General features: G+C 34.3%; 3 protein-coding genes and 1 pseudogene across 4 annotated transcripts; 3 read left to right on the plus strand and 1 right to left on the minus strand.

Moving 5' to 3' along the window:
• Positions 1-2,123: 2,123 nt before the first annotated feature.
• LOC129292573 (uclacyanin 1-like) lies at positions 2,124-3,906 on the minus strand. Its single transcript, XM_054930144.1, has 4 exons — positions 3,862-3,906; positions 3,742-3,786; positions 3,169-3,354; positions 2,124-2,743 (listed from the first exon to the last, which is right to left on the minus strand). Exons 3-4 carry the CDS (start codon positions 3,347-3,349, stop codon positions 2,271-2,273), a joined length of 654 nt encoding a protein of 217 aa, XP_054786119.1. The 5' UTR covers positions 3,350-3,354; positions 3,742-3,786; positions 3,862-3,906; the 3' UTR covers positions 2,124-2,270.
• A 747-nt stretch (positions 3,907-4,653) lies between these two features.
• Positions 4,654-11,039, plus strand: LOC129292031 (dehydrogenase/reductase SDR family member FEY-like). The gene is made up of 8 exons (XM_054929526.1): positions 4,654-5,085; positions 5,551-5,671; positions 5,973-6,090; positions 6,401-6,537; positions 7,821-7,922; positions 9,660-9,752; positions 10,262-10,334; positions 10,535-11,039. Exons 1-8 carry the CDS (start codon positions 4,856-4,858, stop codon positions 10,795-10,797), a joined length of 1,137 nt encoding a protein of 378 aa, XP_054785501.1. The 5' UTR covers positions 4,654-4,855; the 3' UTR covers positions 10,798-11,039.
• A 2,156-nt stretch (positions 11,040-13,195) lies between these two features.
• LOC129292419 (dehydrogenase/reductase SDR family member FEY-like) lies at positions 13,196-14,418 on the plus strand (annotated as a pseudogene).
• Positions 14,419-15,406: 988 nt separating this feature from the next.
• LOC129292867 (rhodanese-like domain-containing protein 8, chloroplastic) lies at positions 15,407-20,539 on the plus strand. 2 transcript variants are annotated; one of them, XM_054930535.1, is made up of 8 exons: positions 15,407-15,793; positions 16,076-16,129; positions 16,908-17,057; positions 17,342-17,504; positions 17,741-17,832; positions 18,468-18,571; positions 19,886-20,134; positions 20,230-20,539. In XM_054930535.1, the coding sequence occupies exons 1-8, from the start codon at positions 15,416-15,418 to the stop codon at positions 20,381-20,383; spliced, it is 1,344 nt and encodes a 447-aa protein (XP_054786510.1). In that variant the 5' UTR covers positions 15,407-15,415; the 3' UTR covers positions 20,384-20,539. The 2 variants fall into 2 exon arrangements, with proteins under 2 accessions (XP_054786510.1, XP_054786511.1); XM_054930536.1 differs by lacking the exon at positions 16,908-17,057.
• The last annotated feature ends 326 nt before the right edge of the window (positions 20,540-20,865 follow it).

Consider the following 20,865-nt stretch of genomic DNA (forward strand, 5'->3'; position numbering starts at 1 on the left):
AAAATAAATTTTGTATAGTTCAGCAACTAAGTATTCCTTTCGGCAATTAGACATCAATGCAATGCAAGGAGAATGGGGAAGTTGAGGTTTTCTCGTCAGTATGAGTTGTCTGCAAAACGGTAGGTCATGGCCATAATTACGTCAAAGAACAAAAAAATTAAGTCTGTTTAAAAATTTATTCTAAAAATAATTTTCTGTTCTTTAAAATAAAAGAATAAAAAAATAAAAAAATAAAAATAAATTTTAAATGTTCTATAATTATTATTTTAAAAAATAAAAAAATAAAATAATATTTATTTTTATTTTTTTTTATTTTTAAAATATGTTTTACAAAATATTAATTTTTAAAATAATAAAATAAAAACACAGTTAAATGCCCTTTACTTTCTCTTCCCGCGGAGGACCTTATAATAAGACCCAATGTTGGCATTGTCAAAGAACAGTCAAGCCATGATATGATTGCCCAGGCTACTCTCATAAAGGCAGGCTTTGAATTGGGAGCTGTAGACGGAGTACGGACCTGGTAATGACAGGGGCAGATGCAGCCTCTAATCTTATAGTTTATATGTGTGTTTTTTTTTTTTGGGTAAGATAGTTTATGTGTTTTTATGGCTGCAACATACTCATTCGATATATCCATTAACCTCATCAGTTTTAACGTAACAAAAATATAAAGAATAGAAGTTTGTAAAATTTTAAATATATTCTTATAAAATAAATTTAAAAAGTAATGTTATATTATTTTTTATGAATAGTAATTTTAAAAGTATATTTTAAATATTATTTAAAAAAATCACATCTTAACTTATAAATGAGACCTAATAATTTTTTTAAAATGTGATTTATAAATAAAATTAAAGGGAGTATCCTTTAATTAAAAAATCTTATACTCGCAAATCCATGTACTGGGGAACACTTCTTCTTTCTTCCCCTTCTAGGAGAAGCTTGAAACTAGATTGAACCAAGATTCTAAAAACCATCTCTATATGAGATAAAAGCTGAAGCTGCAATATTTTTTAGGCATGAACAAGGACTCATCCTTGTCCTAGTTTTAGTTAATTAACTTCCACCTTTTAATTTACTCATGCTTTTCTTTTGCATTTAAGATTAGTTGTTAGCATGTAAGATTAGATTTACTCCATCTGTTAAAAAATATAAGATATTTTTAATCAAATTTCACTCTTAATAAAATAAATACTTACTTTTAAACTAATCTTATTTTTTTATATTTACCTCTATTAAATATTTTATAATAAATATAAAATTATTCATTAATAAGAGCACTAAAAAAATAATAATTATACTTTAAAAATTAAAAATATTTTATATTTTTAAATAAAGAGAATAAATATCACGAGGGAGTGGGCCATAAACAATGTCTTCGAGTGGGCTCCAGTTTCCCTATGGAGCTACCCCACGGGGCATACTGCCTCATAGAAACATTAAATATTAAATAATGCCTAGGTTATCTGGAAAGGGGCAAAGGAATAGGACAAGACCGGCCAAATTAATTCAAATTTGGTTTCTTTTTTTTTTTGAGCAAAATTCAAATTTGGTTTCTCAAAACAGAGAACTAAACTTGAAAAATAGGCTAAACGCCCCCGCAATTATTTGAGCGGTGCAATGATTCTTATCATCTAGCACATCCACTTGGTGTCCCACTTGATATACTGAAAAAACAGTATGGGCTTACACAAACACAGGCTTCCTACTACATTGTGTTTATTGGTGAGGTAGTTGCAGCTATAAGAAATCTTCGGGTCGTCAAGATTCAGGCCTCATTAAGCCTGACCAGGCTGGAGCCCACTTTCCAATCAAGAAATACCTCAAAATTGGCTATGTTGTTCAAGACATCCCAAGGTTGTAGAAGCTAAAAGCAAACCAAGGCCTCTCGAATTAAAAAGTATCTGCTGCTCATATTTTTTAAGAAATACGACCCCATCTGTCTTTGTTGAAAATGAATACACTTACTTAATGTCTAATTATACTCTTTAATTAAGGGGGAAAACTGTCACAATTTTATTTCAAACAAGGTTTCATGATCGTTAGAATATGGGACAGGGACTTATCACCATTATATAGTATATACTCCTCGGACCTCGTATAGAGAAATTTTACCGCAAAAAGTATTTATTAAAGTATGAAAGATAGGAACTCCTACAGAGCCAAGTCACAACCATGTTAGCAGCAAGATGTAAGAGGCATATATCTAAGTTTCTTGGGTAGCACTTCATCTCATATCAGAACGAGGAATCGTCAAATGGTGAAAATCAAACCAGCATGAGTGTAAGAGAGTAGAGTACTGCCAGCGCAATCACCGGAACCAGTCCTTGGAACAGCCCTAGCGTATCCAACTTGATGTTATCAACGCCAGAAACAGGTACAGGTACATCAGCTGGTGGAGGAAATGGCAGAGAAGATGGAGAGGTTGGCACAAGAGAAAGAGGTGGAGGAGGAGATCTTCGAGGCGAAGGAGGAGGTTTTCTCGGAGGGAGCCTGGGTGTTGGACGACGACGATTAGCGTTGGTTCCATTGTTGGGCTGAGCAAGAACTTGGACCTGGAGCTTGAGTCCTTGTTGACAGTGCCCTGATCGGCCACAGACGAAGTACCTAATTCCTGGTTCAGTGAGTTGGATTACAGTCTCTCCATCATCGTAGGTGCCGATGGCGCTGGAGATTACACAGGTGTCATAACCAAGCTGGCTAACTTCCACCACGTCGTGGTCCGGCGTGTACGTGAACACTGACAAGTCAAATTGGAAATGCAGAAACGTAGTTAGACTCTGTTGTGGTTATTACTTCTTGTTTATACATTTTTTCTCAAGTATTTGTTCCATTCGATTTTATCCGGAAACGCATATCATCATCATTCATTCGCAAGATTTTGAGAACAAAACCGTTCAGGGCACTCAGTTCAAGATTGCTGCACGCTGTTTGGTTGGCAAGAAACAGAATGAAAGGAAAATATTGGTAACTAAGAACGAAACAGAAGCCACGTATATATTTTTCCATGAATTCTGTTCTTTTGTAATCATGTTGATTAGCCTGATTAACTTGTTAATTTACTGCTAGGTCTAGACTTAACGAATTCAGACTTAATCATTTTTGCGATCAAAGAAGATCAGGACCTTAATAATTAAGATGAGTAGAGAGCAGGAGAAAGCTTACCGAGATTGTCACCAACAAGAAAAGAGGTGGCCGCAGACCACAATTGGACATTCGAACTCAGGTCCCAGCCGGAAGGCCCGCCGACGGAGTGGTTGTATGCACAGACGCATCGGAAAAAGATCGAAGTGAAGATTATAACAACAAGAGCCTTCCCAGCCCACCCTGGTCTCGCTCCTTGCATTGTTCCTTCGAATCAAAGAAAGAAAAACGCGCGCGTAAATGAAACGATTATAGACATAGTCAGATTAACAGAGACTAACACAATCTTGATAAGAAATCCTGCTAGTAAAATGCCATGCAAAGTTTTGAATTCATTCATCGCTAGCGAAACATTTCCGAATCGAGAATGCTTTGCACAAACAACATCGAAATTAAAATGCAGGTGGTGCTTGAGATGAAGATAGGTAAACTAGACCGGGACTAACATGATCGGAATTATTAAAATGAGGTTTTGGATTGCGTAGCAAAATTTATGGAGGAAATAACAGAGCGAAAGAAAATCAGCATGGAGGAGGAGAAAATGAACAATGTGAATCTCAAAAAAAAAAAAAAAAAGCAGAGGAAAATTAAAACCTGTGCCGGATGATGCTACTGAAGCAGAGTGTCTTCTCTGTTGAGCTGCGCAGAAATGAGAATATGTCAGTATTGCAAGTCTTGAAATCTTATTGTCGAGTAGTGTGTAAGAAAGAGTACATTGATGATGGAGAATATGAATCTCTTCCCGCCTCAGATGGTGTGAGAGGGAGAGGGAGTGAGTTAACGACTTGACACTTATTAGTTAGAGTGGGTAGAATATCCTGCAGAGGCTCTTCCCATGCATCCGTGCGCACGAGAAGGGGCTAAAAGAGACAGATTTTATTTTAAAATGGAGTTTACTTCTTATATTTTACAAATCCAAATTTACGGCGAAGTCTACTTCCTGTCACTTTAAATTCTCCCCAGTATTCATTAGAATTGTTGTTTTTTTTTTTAAATTTTTGTGTGATTGTTCTGGTTTTTTTTTTTTGGGAAATTATATGGTGCTCTTGGTTTGCTTATGTTGTTTTTAGAAAAGATTATGCTCGTTCTTAAATAAAATATTAGGGGAGAAATCACTTAGCTTAAAAATTTAATTTCTTTTTTGGATAAATATAAAGAGTGGGTTGCATAGCAAAAAATATATTAGGGTTGGGGACCACTTTCAATTAAATTGGAACATATATATAAGGGTTGGGTTTGAATCTCAATAAGTTGTTTAAACAATGAGAGCCTCTTAACATTTAAAATATTGAAAGTCAGATCAATCGTTAAATTGATTAAGATATTAATTCAAGGGTAGTGGCAAAATCATGATCAAACCAATTTTAAACAAAATAATTATTAAACCTGTCACATTCATTTGACGATTTAATTATATATATAATTGCACTATTCATGGATTCCTCTCTTAAGACCAAGATTTTAGTTTTTAAAATTCCAATTTTTCCTTTTTCCCTTCTGGGACCAAAAGTTAGCGCGACTTCAGTCCACAGTCTTCACGCTACTGAACAGGCCATACACACACACACAGAGGAGGGCGGTAATACAAAGGAATGGTATATTAGTATTACATACTCAGATGCTTTATCTCAAAAAAGACAGGTCTCCAATACGATTGTACTACTAGAGAAGCCAAGAGCGCCAGAGAAGGAGGAGGGTTTCGCCTCAGATGGCAACGACGTCGTCTTCCGGCGAGGAAGCCAAGAACAAGGACGAGAAGAAGAAGCTGGGGTTGGGTTGGATTGAGTGGTTGAGAGGGTGGTTCCTCTTGGCTTACGAAATGCTATTTCAGAGAATAATGGCTAGTCACTTGCCAAACCCCATGCCTCTTCCCCCCATTAATGATCTCACTTGCATTGTCACCGGATCCACTAGTGGCATAGGCCTCGAAATCGCCAGGTTTGCCTTCTTTCTTTGCCAATTTTTGCTACTTCTTATTTTCCCATATAAGCAAACTGGGATAAAAGAAGCTGAATTGGAAGGAAGCAGGCTAAGAGAGAATGTACTGGAACTGCAATTATCTAAAAACCATTTCGGCTTCCTGCTTCTCCTTGGTCAGCTAGGAGATTTGTAAAGGTCGACTAATAGATAAGACTGCAATTTTTGTTGTTGTTTAATTATGGAGTTGTGGACACTTCGGGAAACTGGGATTTTGCTGTGTTTGTTCCAATAAACCTTTGTTAAGGAAGGCCCTTGCTAATAGTATATGTAGCATATTTACTTATTTGTGTTTCGTAGTCCTACATTTACAAGGCAGTCAAGCAGAGCCCGCGTAGCTATTTATTTAATTTATGTGTGCCCCTTTTCATTTATAAAAGGGGGGGATTTATGAACTGGGACTTTTGTTATTCTTTTATCATGCAGGCAACTGGCTCAGTCAGGGGCGCATGTCATTATGGCAGTGAGGAAGCCAGAGGTGGCTCAAGAGCTGATACAAAGGTGGCAGAATGAATGGTCAGGAATGGGTCTTCCTCTCAATATTGAGGTAACTTGAATGATCATTAGGGACTTCAAACTTCTATCAATGAGCAAGGTTTGCTAAATTCTGTGTGATGTATGAAAATTTATATATGTTAGCCTTATTTGTCAGCTTACTTTTGGCAATTGATCGTAATAATTTCAAACCAATGAGGCACTTCTTATCTTTGAAATATGTTGTGTTTTAAAATTTTAAATAGATCATCACAGGCTCTTATCAGTTTGGCTAAACTTGCATATGTCATAGTGTAATTTTAGTTGTTAAATTCTTTTGTTGTTTGATCGGTACCTACTTGTGGCTTCTCAAGGTGATGGAGGTTGATCTTCTCTCATTGGACTCTGTTGTGAGGTTTGCTGATGCATGGAATGCACGCCCTGGGCCCCTACATGTTCTCATTAATAATGCTGGAATTTTTTCCATTGGAGGTCAACATTTTTTGATTTAATAAATATGATGCTGAATTTTATTTGCAATTTCATATTCCTATTGCTTTGAACTTAAAACATCTCCAATTATTGACTCTTCAATATATATATATATATATATAGAGAGAGAGAGAGAGAGAGATGTTGAATACTTAACTGTAGTTTATGAAATCGCATACTTTGTCATTTATTTTTATCAACTTTTTGGGTGATACAATAATAGGATTAATTTAATGATAGGTACTTTTGCATTAATTCTCATTGAATATCTCTAAAACTGACCCACTCACTTGTTTCTCGTCTTATTTAGAGCCACAAAAATTTTCAAAAGATGGTTATGAAGAACACTTGCAAGTGAATCATCTTGCTCCGGCTTTGCTTTCTGTCCTTCTTTTGCCATCCCTTATTAGGGGTTCACCAAGTCGAATTGTTAATGTGAATTCCATTGTAAGTCCCATACTGTTTAAATTTATCTTGCATGCACATGGTGTGATTAAGCACCTAACTGTTTCTTCTAATGTTTTTGATTAAACTGCTAGAACTTTTATTTATCAGTTTTTGTTTAATAAATTGAACTTTATCATTCATTATCTTTTCTTTTGGCATAATTTCGAAATGAATTTTATTGTTATTATCTGAACAGACATGCTTTGAAAATTAATAGTATATGTTATTCCTTTTAGTGTTTTTTTAATTCTTTGTGTGCTAATTTGATTTGGAGCATGCAAATGCTCGATCATCATATTCTCTGTCTCAACTATTTCTTACCATGTAGAACATAATTTACAGATCATTGGTTTAGTTGGAAAATTCCAGTGAAATGGTTCTGAGAAGAGTATATGACTTACGTTAATCGTCTTGTCTATGTAATTTGCATGGCTTAATACTCTTCTAACCTGTGGTATTGACTTTTGGGGGTCATTTGTTTGATTTCAACAATTGGAAAGGATAGTACGTATGAAACTGGCTGCCATATAATGTCAAAGAACCAAATTAAAAAAGGTTTAAAATTAGTAAATAAAGAGATGAGAAAATTTTCTTTGTGAAATTATTAGAAGTCCTTTGTTCTCAAATCTTCAGGTTTTCCATTCCTTTTCTTGAATCTAAGTGTTGAAGAATACAACTGAATGGGCTCTCCGTCTATTGCAGTATCTGGAAACTCCTTCTGCATAGTCAATTTCCATCTCATGTTTATCTTCCCTTTTTGGGCTAAATTTGTGCTTATTTCAGTGAAGCTAAAGACACTAAAGCTTAGCACGTTGAAGTACAAGTTTCATTTTTGAGTATCCATTGATGAAACAGAAGAGAAACATATTTCTATGTATTTGTTTTCCTTTTCACCAGGGCTTGCTAGTCTTTTCTATAAAGCTCTACAAACTCGCAGATGTTTTCTTCGTTGTGATATTTTTATTATAAAGTTATGTTATACAAAATCTGACTTTTTATTAATTCATGTATTTCAAGTACTAAAAGTCAGATGATTTTGGGAAAGAAAACATTTTAAACTAGTGTTTAGTGTAACACAGAGCTTGTTATTTGATATTTGGTATATACTCCAAATTCTCTACTAGTCTGATATTATTCCTTTTATTCTGTTCCCTGGCTTTTGTTGCCATGGACATTGCTTTACTGTTCCATGGCTCTCTACTAGTCTGATGTTAGTCTGTTTACTTTCATTCCTTCACCCTAATAAATCTTATTGGGTGCTTTGTCCATTTTCCTTTATGTAGATGCATCATGTTGGCTTTGTTGACCCTGATGACATGAATTTCACTTCTGGAAAAAGGAAATATACAAGTATGTTGGGGTATTCTAACAGCAAGCTGGCACAGGTGCACTTACCCTTCAACATTTTAAACTTCTGATGGCAAAGGCTGAGAAGCATTTTTGAAAATTTTATTTCTTTTCGTTTATTACTATAAAAAAAAAAATATTTTGAAACCTGCCTGTTTAGGTTTTGGATATTTGAATTTTTTGAATATGGGATTTTCAATTAAACTTGGTCTCTTAAAAATGTGAAGTTATTGCTCTTTGAACCGTGCAGTTACATGGTGGCATGCATATTAACGAAAACATAAAACTGATTATATATATGCATTAGCTTACCATTCATATTCTTACTGCTTATGTTTTGATTTCATTTTATGCAATGCGATAAAGTGTTGAAATCTCTGTTAACTTTCTGATTCTATTAATAATAAATAGGTGTGCAGCCCAGTTTTCTGTTTCTTACTAATTTAGTTCATTTAAATAAATGTTGTTATCGTTTTATTTTACTAAATTTTATTTGATTTAAACTGCAAATGCAATGAAACCTAATTACCTATTTTTCTATGGATACAAGTCCATTTCATTCTTCTTTCCAGCCTTGAATTACCAATGCTTCAATGCCAGCAGCACCAGGTGTGAGACAAATTAACCTCAACAGTTTTCCTTAAAACAAAAAAGTGTTGAGGGAGAGCCTATCATTTTTCCTATTTGGTTTCGAAATTCATATGGAGACAAATTGGAAGGAAAGAGAAGAGCTAATGCCATGTCCATGTGTTGATTTGTTCTGACATAGATCATAAAAGCTTAGAGAATAGGTAGTATTGCAGATTAAATTGTACGGGAGATTGTGAATCTGAAGTAGGTATGTCGTGAGATAAAAAAAAAAAAAAGAAAATGCAGACAGGAGCCATTCATGAATCTAATTCCTTGTATTGCCCTTCCTTTCCATTCTTTCTTTTTATATTTTATTGATAATTTATAACTTGTGGTTGAGGTTGGGGAATTGAAATAGCAGCCTCTGATGTCAATACTATGAATCATATTACATTTATAGAAAGTGTAAAACAAAACAGTGAGATGAACTGTGTTGAACTTGAAAGGTAAAGTGAAAAAAAAAAAAAATACGAGAGGATGATTGGACAGATTTAATTTTCCTATTCCATGCTGGCAGCGTTTGAGGTTCACCAGCTGTAAACAGAAACATAGTTCTACTCTACATGGTTGGGATCCTTGTGCCATTTCTCCTGAGTCTTTGACTAGTAGGCGTTTTCTAATTTAACATCAAAATTTGGGGACAAAGAAAGTAGGGCTAACTTGCTTATCCGCCACTCAGGTTATATGATCATATTTCCTTACCTGAGTTATTTTAACTGCTTATTTTTATATTTCTCCTGTTATATTTCCATTTTTAATCACGAATATTTTCTTACTGGAAATATGCTGCTATGCTGATATGGCTTATGCTGCTCCTAACCTGGTTGTAATTTATGAATGATCTAGTGCTTAGCTTGTCTTGGATTGCTGTGTAAGATTCAACGGCGTAACCCCTGCTGTATAGTAGCCTAACTATATGCATTTGTGATCGCATGCTTTGTTCTTGATACTAGAGTTAGCATAACATTGTACTTTGGTTTCCCCCCGTGGTTCTCCTTTTTTCTTTTTTCAAAATTCAGTTTATTTTTATTGGTTTGCAAAGTTATTTTTGCTTTTTGATGATGTAAACTCATGTGAAAGAGAAATTACTTTAACTTTCCATTTTTAAGCTGTGATTGGAACAGGACTTGGCCTTTTGATTGCAGGTCATGTTTAGTAGTGTTCTTACAAAGCGACTCCCTGCCGAAGCTGGCATCAGTGTGGTGTGTGTGTCACCTGGAATCGTCCAGACCAATGTTGTGAGTCTTCTTTAATTATACTTCTACTATGTGGTTATAAAAGACCTCCTGGAAACATTTCGGAGATGAGGAAAAAAAAAAAAAAAGGGTTTTTGGGAGAGCATATTAACCAATACTTCATCCTCATTCTGAACACGGTGCATGTCATTAAGCTTTAAGTATTACAGGGTTGAGTTTGAGACTTTGAGTGATATAGGGGAGCATTGTAACTAATTGCAATTGAGTATGATGCCGATGACTTGATTTAAAAATTATCATTTTGGGTCAAGTACAATCTCTCTCTCTCTCTCTCTCTCTCTCTGATAGTTGGGTCAAGTACAATCTCATGCGAAAGCTTTTTTCCAAGAAATCCGTAATTGCTACAGTGCAGTCACAATCTTGAACTAATCTAAACGGGCTCATTAATCTTCATCTTTTTGGTTTGGTTCAATACTTGGCTCCACACTTAATTTATGTTTTACTTCACGAACATATTGCGTCTCTTACAGTTTCAACTTTATCACATGCAGGCAAGGGATCTTTCCAAATTTGTTCAGGCTGCTTATCATTTGATACCATATTTCATCTTTAACGCTCAAGAAGGTTAGTTCCCATTACTTCGTGCTACAAGTTGCCAACAATCATGAAATTCAATTCAATCATAATATGAATCAATGTCAATGCAATATGTTACAAAAACCTTATCTCAACACCGACCGATCAGTCATGAAGTATTTGTTCTAAAAGCATTTCTGTGAATAAATTTTTGATGACCTATCTTGATTATCCCACTATCAATGTAGGTTCCAGGAGCACACTTTTCGCTGCAACCGATCCCCAAGTTCCGGAGTACTGTGAAATGTTGAAAGCAGATGAATGGCCAGCTTGTGCCTATCTCTCTCAAGATTGCCGTCCAACAAACCCATCAGAAGAAGCACACAACATTCAAACATCATATCAAGTCTGGGAGAAGACATTAGAGATGGTTGGTCTTCCTTCAGATGCTGTGGAGAGGCTTATAGAAGGAGAACAAGTAAAATGCCGTTATGAGGCCCCACGGGAGTAATTAAATTTGTGCTGTGCTTGACGCTAACTGTCGGTAATATGGGGAACTATATGTGTTTTAATAGAAAGGTGAATGACCAAAAATCATTTTGCCTCAAAATGTTGTCGGGGAACCGAAATTGGTACAAGTTCTAGTTCACTAAATCGGCTAGTTTTTCTTGCTTGGAAACTGTAGGTCAGTGATTCTAAACCAAAAATACTTTTATGTTTCACAGAATTCAAATTATTCTCACTTGTACACTATTTGGTTGAAGTTTTAAAGGAGACAAGGATAGGGAATAAGAATATAACAAATGGCCTATAAAACTTTTGGATGCTTGGGGATCCGATTCGGAAACAAGACTTGTGTGAGGATTCTTTGTTGTTAGGGTGATTGATGCTCGCTGAAAAATAGAGAAATTTTTTTATGGACTTAGGACACCATGTCTTTTATGCTCCATCTAATAAAGTTATATTAATTTGATCAAATAAAATTTTGTTTGTCATCATTTTTAATGACTTTATTTTTATAATAAAATGTTTATTTAATTTTTTTCTTTTTGTTTATCTATTGAATTAATTTATATCTAATATTATTTGAATATCATTGTTTTTTTTTTGTGAAGCATGGATGATACGGTGTATTGAATTCATATAAGAATTTTTATGAAAAACATATGGAGTAAATATGTATTTCATTATATTTGAAAAAAAAAAAAACCAGCGCCAAGTATTCTTGGGCCTCGTTTGGTATGATGGAAGAGTTTTTGATGAAATCGGAATTGGAATTGGAATTGAAATCGGAATTGGAATCAGAATAGAATTGAGTTATAAATGTATGTTTGGTATGAAGATGGAATCTGAATATAATATTAATAAATATATGTATTTAAAATAGATAAAGACCAAAATACCCTTATAAAAAAAAAACTCAACCATCATGATGGAGTGTGTATGTGGGGCACTTATGACAATTCCATGGAATTGTGGCAATTCCATCATGATGAAGATGGAATTGAATTCTAGGTATTTTGGTTGAATTGGAATTCATAAGGAATTGAATTCATGCATACCAAACAAGTGAAAACATGATTCCAATTCCAATTCCAATTTCATTTCTCTTGGACCCAATTCTAATGTACCAAACATGACCTTGAAGAGCTATCCTTGCAAATTTTTTTTCCCCTTAATACCATGGTATGATGTTGTGTACTAATAATTCTCAATATCTGACAAATATTATTGTTAATGTTCCAATAGCAAGCGCGCATGTGTATATACTCCTTTCAGTCTAATTAAATCACATCGATTAAGAAATATGGTTAAAATTAGTTAAGATTCTTCATGTTTTACGAAAAATTCTGTAGAAATCTCAAATTACCCTTAATTAAAATGGTTAACTTTATCCTTAAATCTTAAAATTAAACATGCCACCATGAGGCGAAAATAGACAAGGTCAGGCCAAGTTTTGACAAAACAAGCCTAATTTATTTATATAAATAGGCTTAACTATATGTTTAAGCCCAACATTTTGGTTGATCAAGCCAAGCTAGAACTAGATTTAAACAAGCTACGTCACAGGCCACTGTAGGTTTATTTATCTAATTTAATATTTTAATAAAATTTAATTTAATTAAAGTATAATATATTATATATAGATTTTATTTATATTACAAGGGCAGAAATGATAATTACTCAAGATACATATTTACTCAAGATATTTTTATATTACCATATCAAAAATGACTTGAGCTTGGACTGGATTTGGATCAAGTGAATGATTTAAATACATTCACTTAATAAACGTCTTATAGGATAGGATCATAATGGTTTAATTTAATCGAACAGTTATCAAATATTTTATGATATGATAATACTCTGAAAGTATTAAATTTTAAATTTTTAGAGAAGGTAACGTTAGTAAAAATTGTTCTGATCGTGATAATTGTTTTAAATTTTGAGAGAAAAATATACTTTAATAATCTTTAAGTATTGATAAAATTCAATAGTTATAATTGAGATATTTATTGAATAAGTAAATTTAAATTATTTACCGAATACAAATCTGCTTGATTTCTAACATGAAAATCATGCATGTTGCAAGCTACAAACAAGAAAGTAAGCTCCAGTTCCACATGAGGCTGGAATAGAGAACAATTAGTTATCTACGTGAAGCTTTCCTAAAAATATATAAAATAGTCCATTTCATCGTTCTTTTTAGCGTTGAATTACCAATACTTTCAAGTCCACTTCACCAGCTGTACACAGAAATATAGCTGCAGTTCCTTACATTTACCTGAGTAATTAATTTACGCTGCTTATTTTTACATTTCTCCCATCATATTTCCGTTTTCAATTTTGAACATTCTCTCAGCGGAAAGGTGCTGATATAGATCAACTGAAACTTTATGTCGTGAGATATGGCTTATGCTGTTGCTGGCTTGTTTGTAATATATATGAATGATCTAATGCTTAGCTTGTCTCGGATTGCTGTCCAAGATCCACTGGCATAACATTGTACTTTGATTTTTCCTGTGCTTCTCCTTTTTTTCTATTTTCAAAATTCATGATTATTTATATTTACTCATGTGAAAGTGAAATTACTTTAACTTCCATCTTTAAGCTGTGATTGGAACAAGAGTTGGCCTTTTGATTGCAGCTCATGTTTCGTAGTGTTCTTACAAAGCGACTTTCTGCTGAAGCTGGCATCAGTGTGGTGTGCATGTCACCTGGAATTGTCCAGAGCAATGTTGTGAGTCTTGTTTAAATACGTTTCTCCTACTATATATATGGTTATAAAAAACCCTCTAGAAGCATAGTAACCAATACTTCAATCTGTTTCTGAACAGATTATACGTCATTATGACTTAAGTATAACAGTGTTGTCGCAGAAATTTGAGAGATATAGGGGAGCATAGCAGCTAATATTTTTATTGAACACGATACAGAATATTGCTGATGACTTGTTGCAGAAATTATCACTTTGGGTCAAGTACAATCACTTGCTAGAGTGCTCCAAACAATCTTCAACATTTTGTATCTCACACTTTCAACTATATCTCATGCAGGTGAGGGGTCTTTACGAATTTTCTCTGGCTGCTTATCGTTTGATACCATATTTCATCTTGAACGCTCAAGAAGGTCAGTTCCTGCTCCTTTGTGCTACAAGTCCTCCACAATCATGAATTATCGAAGGACTTATAGACCACAACTTTTGCCTGTGTGTGATAGATCTTTCCAAATTTCTTCTGCCTTGTGCTGTATGTCCTAATGATTCTGAAGTTTTCATCTGCTAGCTCAATCATAATATGAATGAATGCCTATGTAGGTATTGTTCTAAAAACATTTCTGTGAATAAATTTCTGATGCCTTGTCTTTGGTTATCTTATCCACCAACGTGAGCTCCAGGAGCACGGTTTTGGCTGCCACGGATCTCCAAGTTCGAGAGTAGTGTGTGCCTATCTCTTTCCAGACTGCCGTCCAACAAACGCATCAGAAGAAGCACATAACATTCAAACATCATATCAAGTGTCGGAGAAGACATTGGAGATGATTGGTCTGCCTTCAGATGCTGTGGAGAGGCTGATAGAAGGAGAACAAGTAAAATGCTGTTATGGGACCCCACGGGAGTAATTGAATTTGTGCTGTGCTGGATCTTTTTTGTGTCTAGTGGCAGAATTATGATGTGCACTAATAATTCTCAATATTTGAAAATATTATTGCTAATGTCCCCATATATATATATTGATTGTTGTTCCTATGGTTTATTATATATTTTGTGGTTTGTCACTAGAGTAGCCTAGCTCAAATTTGCTTGGACTTCAAGATTTTTAAACAATAAAACATGTGATTCAAACATGTGACATTCTTTTGGTGAATTGAAATTTTATTTTATTTTGTTTTATTTTTTATATGTTGAGATGATTTGAACTTTTGACATTTACTCATCCCACTCCATTCCTACCACCTAAGCTATTTTCGTATTTTTTTTTTTTGGTTAATGCAGTGAAAACTTGTCATTTATCTTATTTTTCAGTATCAAGACTCATTTCATATAAAAATTAGAATTAAAAAAAGAGTTCTATTATGCATATGTTAATGACTTAAATTTTATTTTTATATTAATGCTAAGTGTTTAATCAATTTGAAAATTGATCCATTTATAAAATAAAATAAAATAAAATTTTATTATCAACTCATCAAAAGAATCTATTTCACATATAATAACAAAAAGTCTTCAAATTTAATAGCAAAATTTTAAAAATTATTCTTAACTTTTTCTTATTTCATAATTGGGCTAGACCCTATTAAATTGGGTTTTTCCTTTTTTTTCCCCTTCATTTTCCTTTACTTTCTCAATCTTCACTATTCATTAATTTTATAATTAAAAAATTTATTTAATAAAATCATACGAATGGTGAGGATTGTAGAAATGGAAGAAAAAGAAAGAGATAAAAAAAAGGGAGAGGCCCCACTTCCATTAGAGTTTGGGCTCAACAAAATAAGATATGGGTAGAATTGGGCTGGCAGTTTGAAAGCCCATCATCCAGTGGGCCCCCAATCAGTGCTAGCTCAGGTTCATACGTTAGGCCTTGCGCACACGCCGTCAAATTCAGCTTAGTCTTCAATCTTCATCTTCAATGTTCTGTAATCGGTATCACGCCCAAGAGTTCTCACTAAGGATGAGCGTCTTGTGTGAGGTTATCTTCGGTGCACTCACTCCTAAAGTTACTACGTCATTCTCCAACAGAGATTTCGTTCCTTTCCAAAACCACCTTGTCAATTTGAAAACCTTTTCTTCTGTCTCTTTCCGCCATCGAAAATGGTTTGTGCTCATTTCACAGCCCAGCTCCGTGAAGAAGACGCGTGGCAAGTATAGCGGAGCTGAGTGTTCCACTTCTAGCCAGTGTAATGCTTCAGATGCTTTGGAGGGTGATTTTGTGGTTGTGAATTTTTACCATTTTTTGTACATCAAGGATCCGGAAGCAGAAGTCGCCAAACACCTGGCTTTCATGGAGGTTCCCGCTCATTTTCATTCTTTCTTTGTGTTCACTAGGGACATTTAGTGACGCAGAATTTCAACTTACTATCCATGCATGCATCTATTGATACGCGCATAAATTGGCAATGGTTACTGTTTGTGTTGACGATAAGAGTAGTAACATAAATGATATTCAATATGTTATGTTATACGCCACACTTTTGGATAAGGCTTGTTGTTGTTGTGTGTGTTGCTCTTTTGTAGTTAGTTCCAATTTCCATATTTTCCTCTCCGGTATTAATTATTGGTCTGTCGACAGGGTCTTGACTTAAATGGCAGAATATATTTGAATGAACAAGGTATAAATGCGCAGGTTAGTAAAGTCTTCTTTTTATGGATTGAATATATTTATTCTCCACATGATGCTGGACTTTTTCTCCCCTTTTAAACTGTTATTATTTTCATTTCTACCTTACGTGAGCCAGATTTAGGAGTTGCAAGTAATTCTGTCATGACACATTCGTAAAAAGCGTTCTTATTTTTGCTGACCAGAACATGATAAGCATTAGTTCCAAGTTTTCATGTCTCTTAACATTCCATCAAACTAAACCACTGCAATCTGATGTTAGTTGGGGTTGAGATTCTTGTTTGACATTAATTCTCAGCTAAATAGCCTTCAAAATCATACTGATTGGCATGATGCAGCATTTGTGTGACTCCACTACTGGGTGTAAAAATGTTAAGGATTAGCCACTTCTTTGAAAGCACAACTGTACATAAATACGAATCTACCTAAGACGTTTAAGGGAGATATTCTGGAGAACCTTTATACGCCAATGATAAAGTACAATGTGATTATGTAACTTGAAATAAATAATATTGTCATATTTGCCTCCTGTTGCATCATTATACTTTCTTCATTGATTACATCATTACAAATGTTAACTTCTTGTGTTAGTGGGGTTCAAATTTCAGTACATTTTTTTTAAAAATTACCTAGGAAAAAAATATTATATCTTGCTGCTTAAAAGAGAGGCTGTAATTAAAATAAAAGTTAACTTCACTGGAGCAACTACCAGTGAAATTCAGTGTTCCAGAGTCTAAGTAAAGATTATATGTTTCCTTCTGATATGGTTTATTACTGGATGCAGTATAGTGGACCATCAAAAGATGCTCTGGCATATGTCCAATGGTTAAGACAAGATGAAAAATTTTCTGATATCCTAGTTCAGATTTCTCCATCAGTAAAAGGGCATGCCTTTCCAAGGTTGAAGTTGCGGTACAAGCCTTCACTTGTACAGGCAAGCCGTACGTGTTAGTGCATCAAGTAGTATGTCATAAGTTCTTGTCATCTAGACAAATTAAGTTAGAGCGGATAGTGTTTTATAGTCCCTTGTCTATATTTTCTCTGTCATCTAAGAGTTCATTGAAACTAATTATCATGTTGTAGTTAAGATTTCTGAGCTGTAGCTTTATAACTACCAGTTTCTGTATTATCTACATTTATTGTCTTTATAATGTTTAAGTTGAAGAGTTGTTCGTCTTAAAATGAAACCATCTCCCTGTAACTTTATTTGTACTACAGTTGGAAGGTGGCATATCACATCTTCCTCTTCTTGATCCTTCAATGCGAGCAATGCCTTTAGCGCCATCAGAATGGAGAGATAGATTGGAAGCAATGAATAGGACTGGTCTTACTTCAAAAGAGTGTGCTGACACCAATTACATTCTATTGGATGTGAGAAATGGTAATAGTTCTGTTCTCCCAAAATGCTAGCTTTGTTTTCTTTACCAGGAAGAGCTAGGGACATTATTTGATCTTAGAGGAAGTTCTGTGGCTCATATCTAGCATAGTTTTTGTTTTCACTTTTAGTTAATATTTCTGAAGATCTATTTGTGCACTTGCATTTCTATTTCTAACTTCGATAAACTTTACCACTGCCATAGTTCTTTGTAAAATGAGTATATTATGTATGGTATTCAGGTTATGAGTGGGATATTGGACATTTTCGTGGTGCTTTGCGACCTAATGTGGACTGCTTTAGAACCACTTCATTTGGTTTGTCCCAGGAAGAGGTAAGGCCATTATTTGATGTGTCCATAAAAAACAGTAGGAATTTTTCATGATGCTTGTTCCTATGGTATGTATTTAATATATGTTTGGGGCAGCTGAGACTTCTTACAAATAGGAAGGATAACAACGCATCTTCCGGAATGGGAAACTATAAAAGAAAACAGAGACAAAGAGGCTAAAAATGTGTTAAAGCTGCCTGATCTTTATATATATATATATATATATAACAGAAACTCTCCTTGAACAGCTAAGAGCAAAGCATGAGAGAAATTTAATAAATACAATCCTCTCATAATATATTAGGGTTAAAGATATGCTCTTGAAGATTCAGGCATTAAGCTCCAGCCAACGTGCACTGAGAATTGAAAAGTCAGTCACAAAATTTGGATATAATGCCACTGAAACATGAGCTTAAGTTTTATGGATTATTTTTTAATTCTATTAATCTTTTCTTTATTACAGCATTCTAGCTTTTAACTTTGGTTACCTATTTCAAATATTTTTCTTGTTAAGGGTAGTAAAGAGTTTTACCTAGGTCTTAGGTTAGCATATCATCGGTAACTGAAAAGAAGTTTTGGAAATTGATCTTCCCATTGATGGCTTTTAATATACTCCATTTTTGTGTCTCCAAAGTTAGGTCACTGCTTCAGATCCTTTAGCAAATGCAGATAAAGATAAAACAAATATATTGATGTACTGCACTGGAGGGATTCGTTGTGACATATATTCTACAATATTGAGGTAAGTTACAATGTCATCTTTCTCCTCCTTTTCTCAGGCTGGCAAGAAATACTTCTTCCATTATTGATATGTGGTTTGTTTTCAACAGACAATACAATGCACTCTACAATGTATTCTTCCGGTCTTCTTTATAAGTCATTTCCACCAACTTTATCAATACCAATATAAAGAAAGTACAAAGAATAACAGCATATAAAATTTTAAATATACCCCTATATAATAAATTCAAAAAATGATGTCATATTACTTTTTCTTTTTCATGAAGGATAATTTTGGAAATACATTTCAAATATTATTTAAAAAGCCGCATTGTGACTTATAAATGGGACTAAATAGACCTTATAGAATGTGCCTTATAAATAGGACTGGAGGAGTATTCATTGAACAACCACAAAAGTTACCATTAGCTTAAAAACTAGTGTAGCTAGAAAGGGAGAATGATAATTAAGGGCTCGTTTGGCAACTTGTTTTGGAAACAGTTTTCTATTTTTTATAACAAAAAAAAAACAAAAAAAATCTATTTGGTAACGTGTTTTCAAAAAATATTTTGAAGAACAACAAAACAAAATAATTTTTTTGGAGAACAGAAAAATGAAAACATCTTTTAAGTATTTTGAAATTATTGTTCTCGAAAATAAGGTAGAATGAAAAAAATACCTATTTTTATTATTTTTTGTTCTCAAAATATGTTCTAAAAGACCTTGCTTCTAATTGTAAATAATTAAATATAGACATTTGAGTTGTAAATTTCAAAATTTTAGTTGCGAGCAGGTCTTGGTTTTGTATTAATTCCATTTGAAGTCCCTTAGTTGTCATTCTCCCTACTAAGGGAGAAATTAGAGATAGGGACTCATCACATACTTCTAGGAATTGAGTAGCGCTGCTTAATCCTTTCTTAGGCAGTTTTTTTTTTTTAACCAACCTTAGGCAGTTGAAGTCATAAGAATTAGTTATCTAGCTAAGGATGTGAGTAGGTGTATAAGACGCAAGTCTATTATATTATATGAAGCTCAAATACACTTCCAACCTCCGGCTCTTCAAATTCTTATTGCTTTGTGCATGTACTGAGGTGGATGGTGTGTATGTGAGAGAGAGAGAGAGAGAGGGAGAGAGAGGGAGAGAGATGTGGGGAGAAGGATTACTCTGGCACAGGCAGCCTCACTCCCCCTGCTTGCATGGCAGGTGATCATTCTCCTCTTTATGAAAGGAAACAATTGACTAATGGAGCTGGAACCTTGGATAGAAATCTGAGACCTTCATTTTTTTTTTCCCGGTGATACTAATTTTGATGAATTGGTTTGGTGCATATGCTAGAAAGCAGGGCTTTCGGAATTTGTATACCTTGAAGGGAGGTGTTTCTAACTATTTAAAGAATGAAGGTCCTGCGGAATGGGTGGGAAATCTATTTGTGTTCGACTCTCGTCTGTCTCTGCCTCCTTCTTCATATTATCCTGGAGCCACAATTGAAACAGACATGTTTGCAAAATGCTACATATGTGGTTCTCAAGTCAGTGAATTGAGGCATAGGAACTGTGCAAATCTTGACTGCAATTTGCTTTTCCTGTAAGATTCTCATTTGCATGCTTCCTTGCTTCACACAGGCAGCCTGCCTCTGTTGGCTCTGGCATTTTAAATTTGGTTCAAATCTTGTGTTACAGGTGCTGCAGAAAATGTGTGGATGATGTAAGGGGATGCTGTTGTTGGAGTTGCACAAAAGCTCCTAGAATTAGGCCTGTTTTAGATGGAGGTCAGAGATACAAAAAATGGCACATCTATCGTGATATAGATGTGCAGAGCAAGATAACAACTTGAGCATCAATAAAATAGACCTTTGTTTTCATCACAAATGTTGGTATCTTATGTTGGTAGTGTAATTACAACTGACTAAACTTTAATGTATTTTCTTTACATTTGTATTGTAAGAGTGCTTTGGCAGGGAAATGGAATGGAATTTTGCTGAAGTGAGAATAGAGGCAAGGTTCAATTTTACCCCCAAATAAAAAAAAATGTTAGAATTCGCACTTCACGAATCCTCTAATTTCAGATCTGTGTCCGAGAGAATGGAGATGTCGACTAGGTGCCCACTTGAGGAACGAAATAATTGTCATATTAACATGATAATAACACTTTAAGAAGAAAATACTATGAAGACAAATTTCTAAAAGTAATTTAAAAAAATAATTAAGAGTTTTTCCTCTTGATATGCTTTCTTTCTAATCTTCTTACGTAAACCACGGGTTAAATATTTATCAAATTTAAGCCACCGCTCAACAAAACTAGATGTTTGTTATCCA

This window comes from Prosopis cineraria, unplaced genomic scaffold (assembly GCF_029017545.1).
Source record: "Prosopis cineraria cultivar Desert tree isolate PC_DT_omini unplaced genomic scaffold, ASM2901754v1 PC14, whole genome shotgun sequence".
In the NCBI taxonomy this organism is placed as follows: Eukaryota; Viridiplantae; Streptophyta; class Magnoliopsida; order Fabales; family Fabaceae; genus Prosopis; species Prosopis cineraria.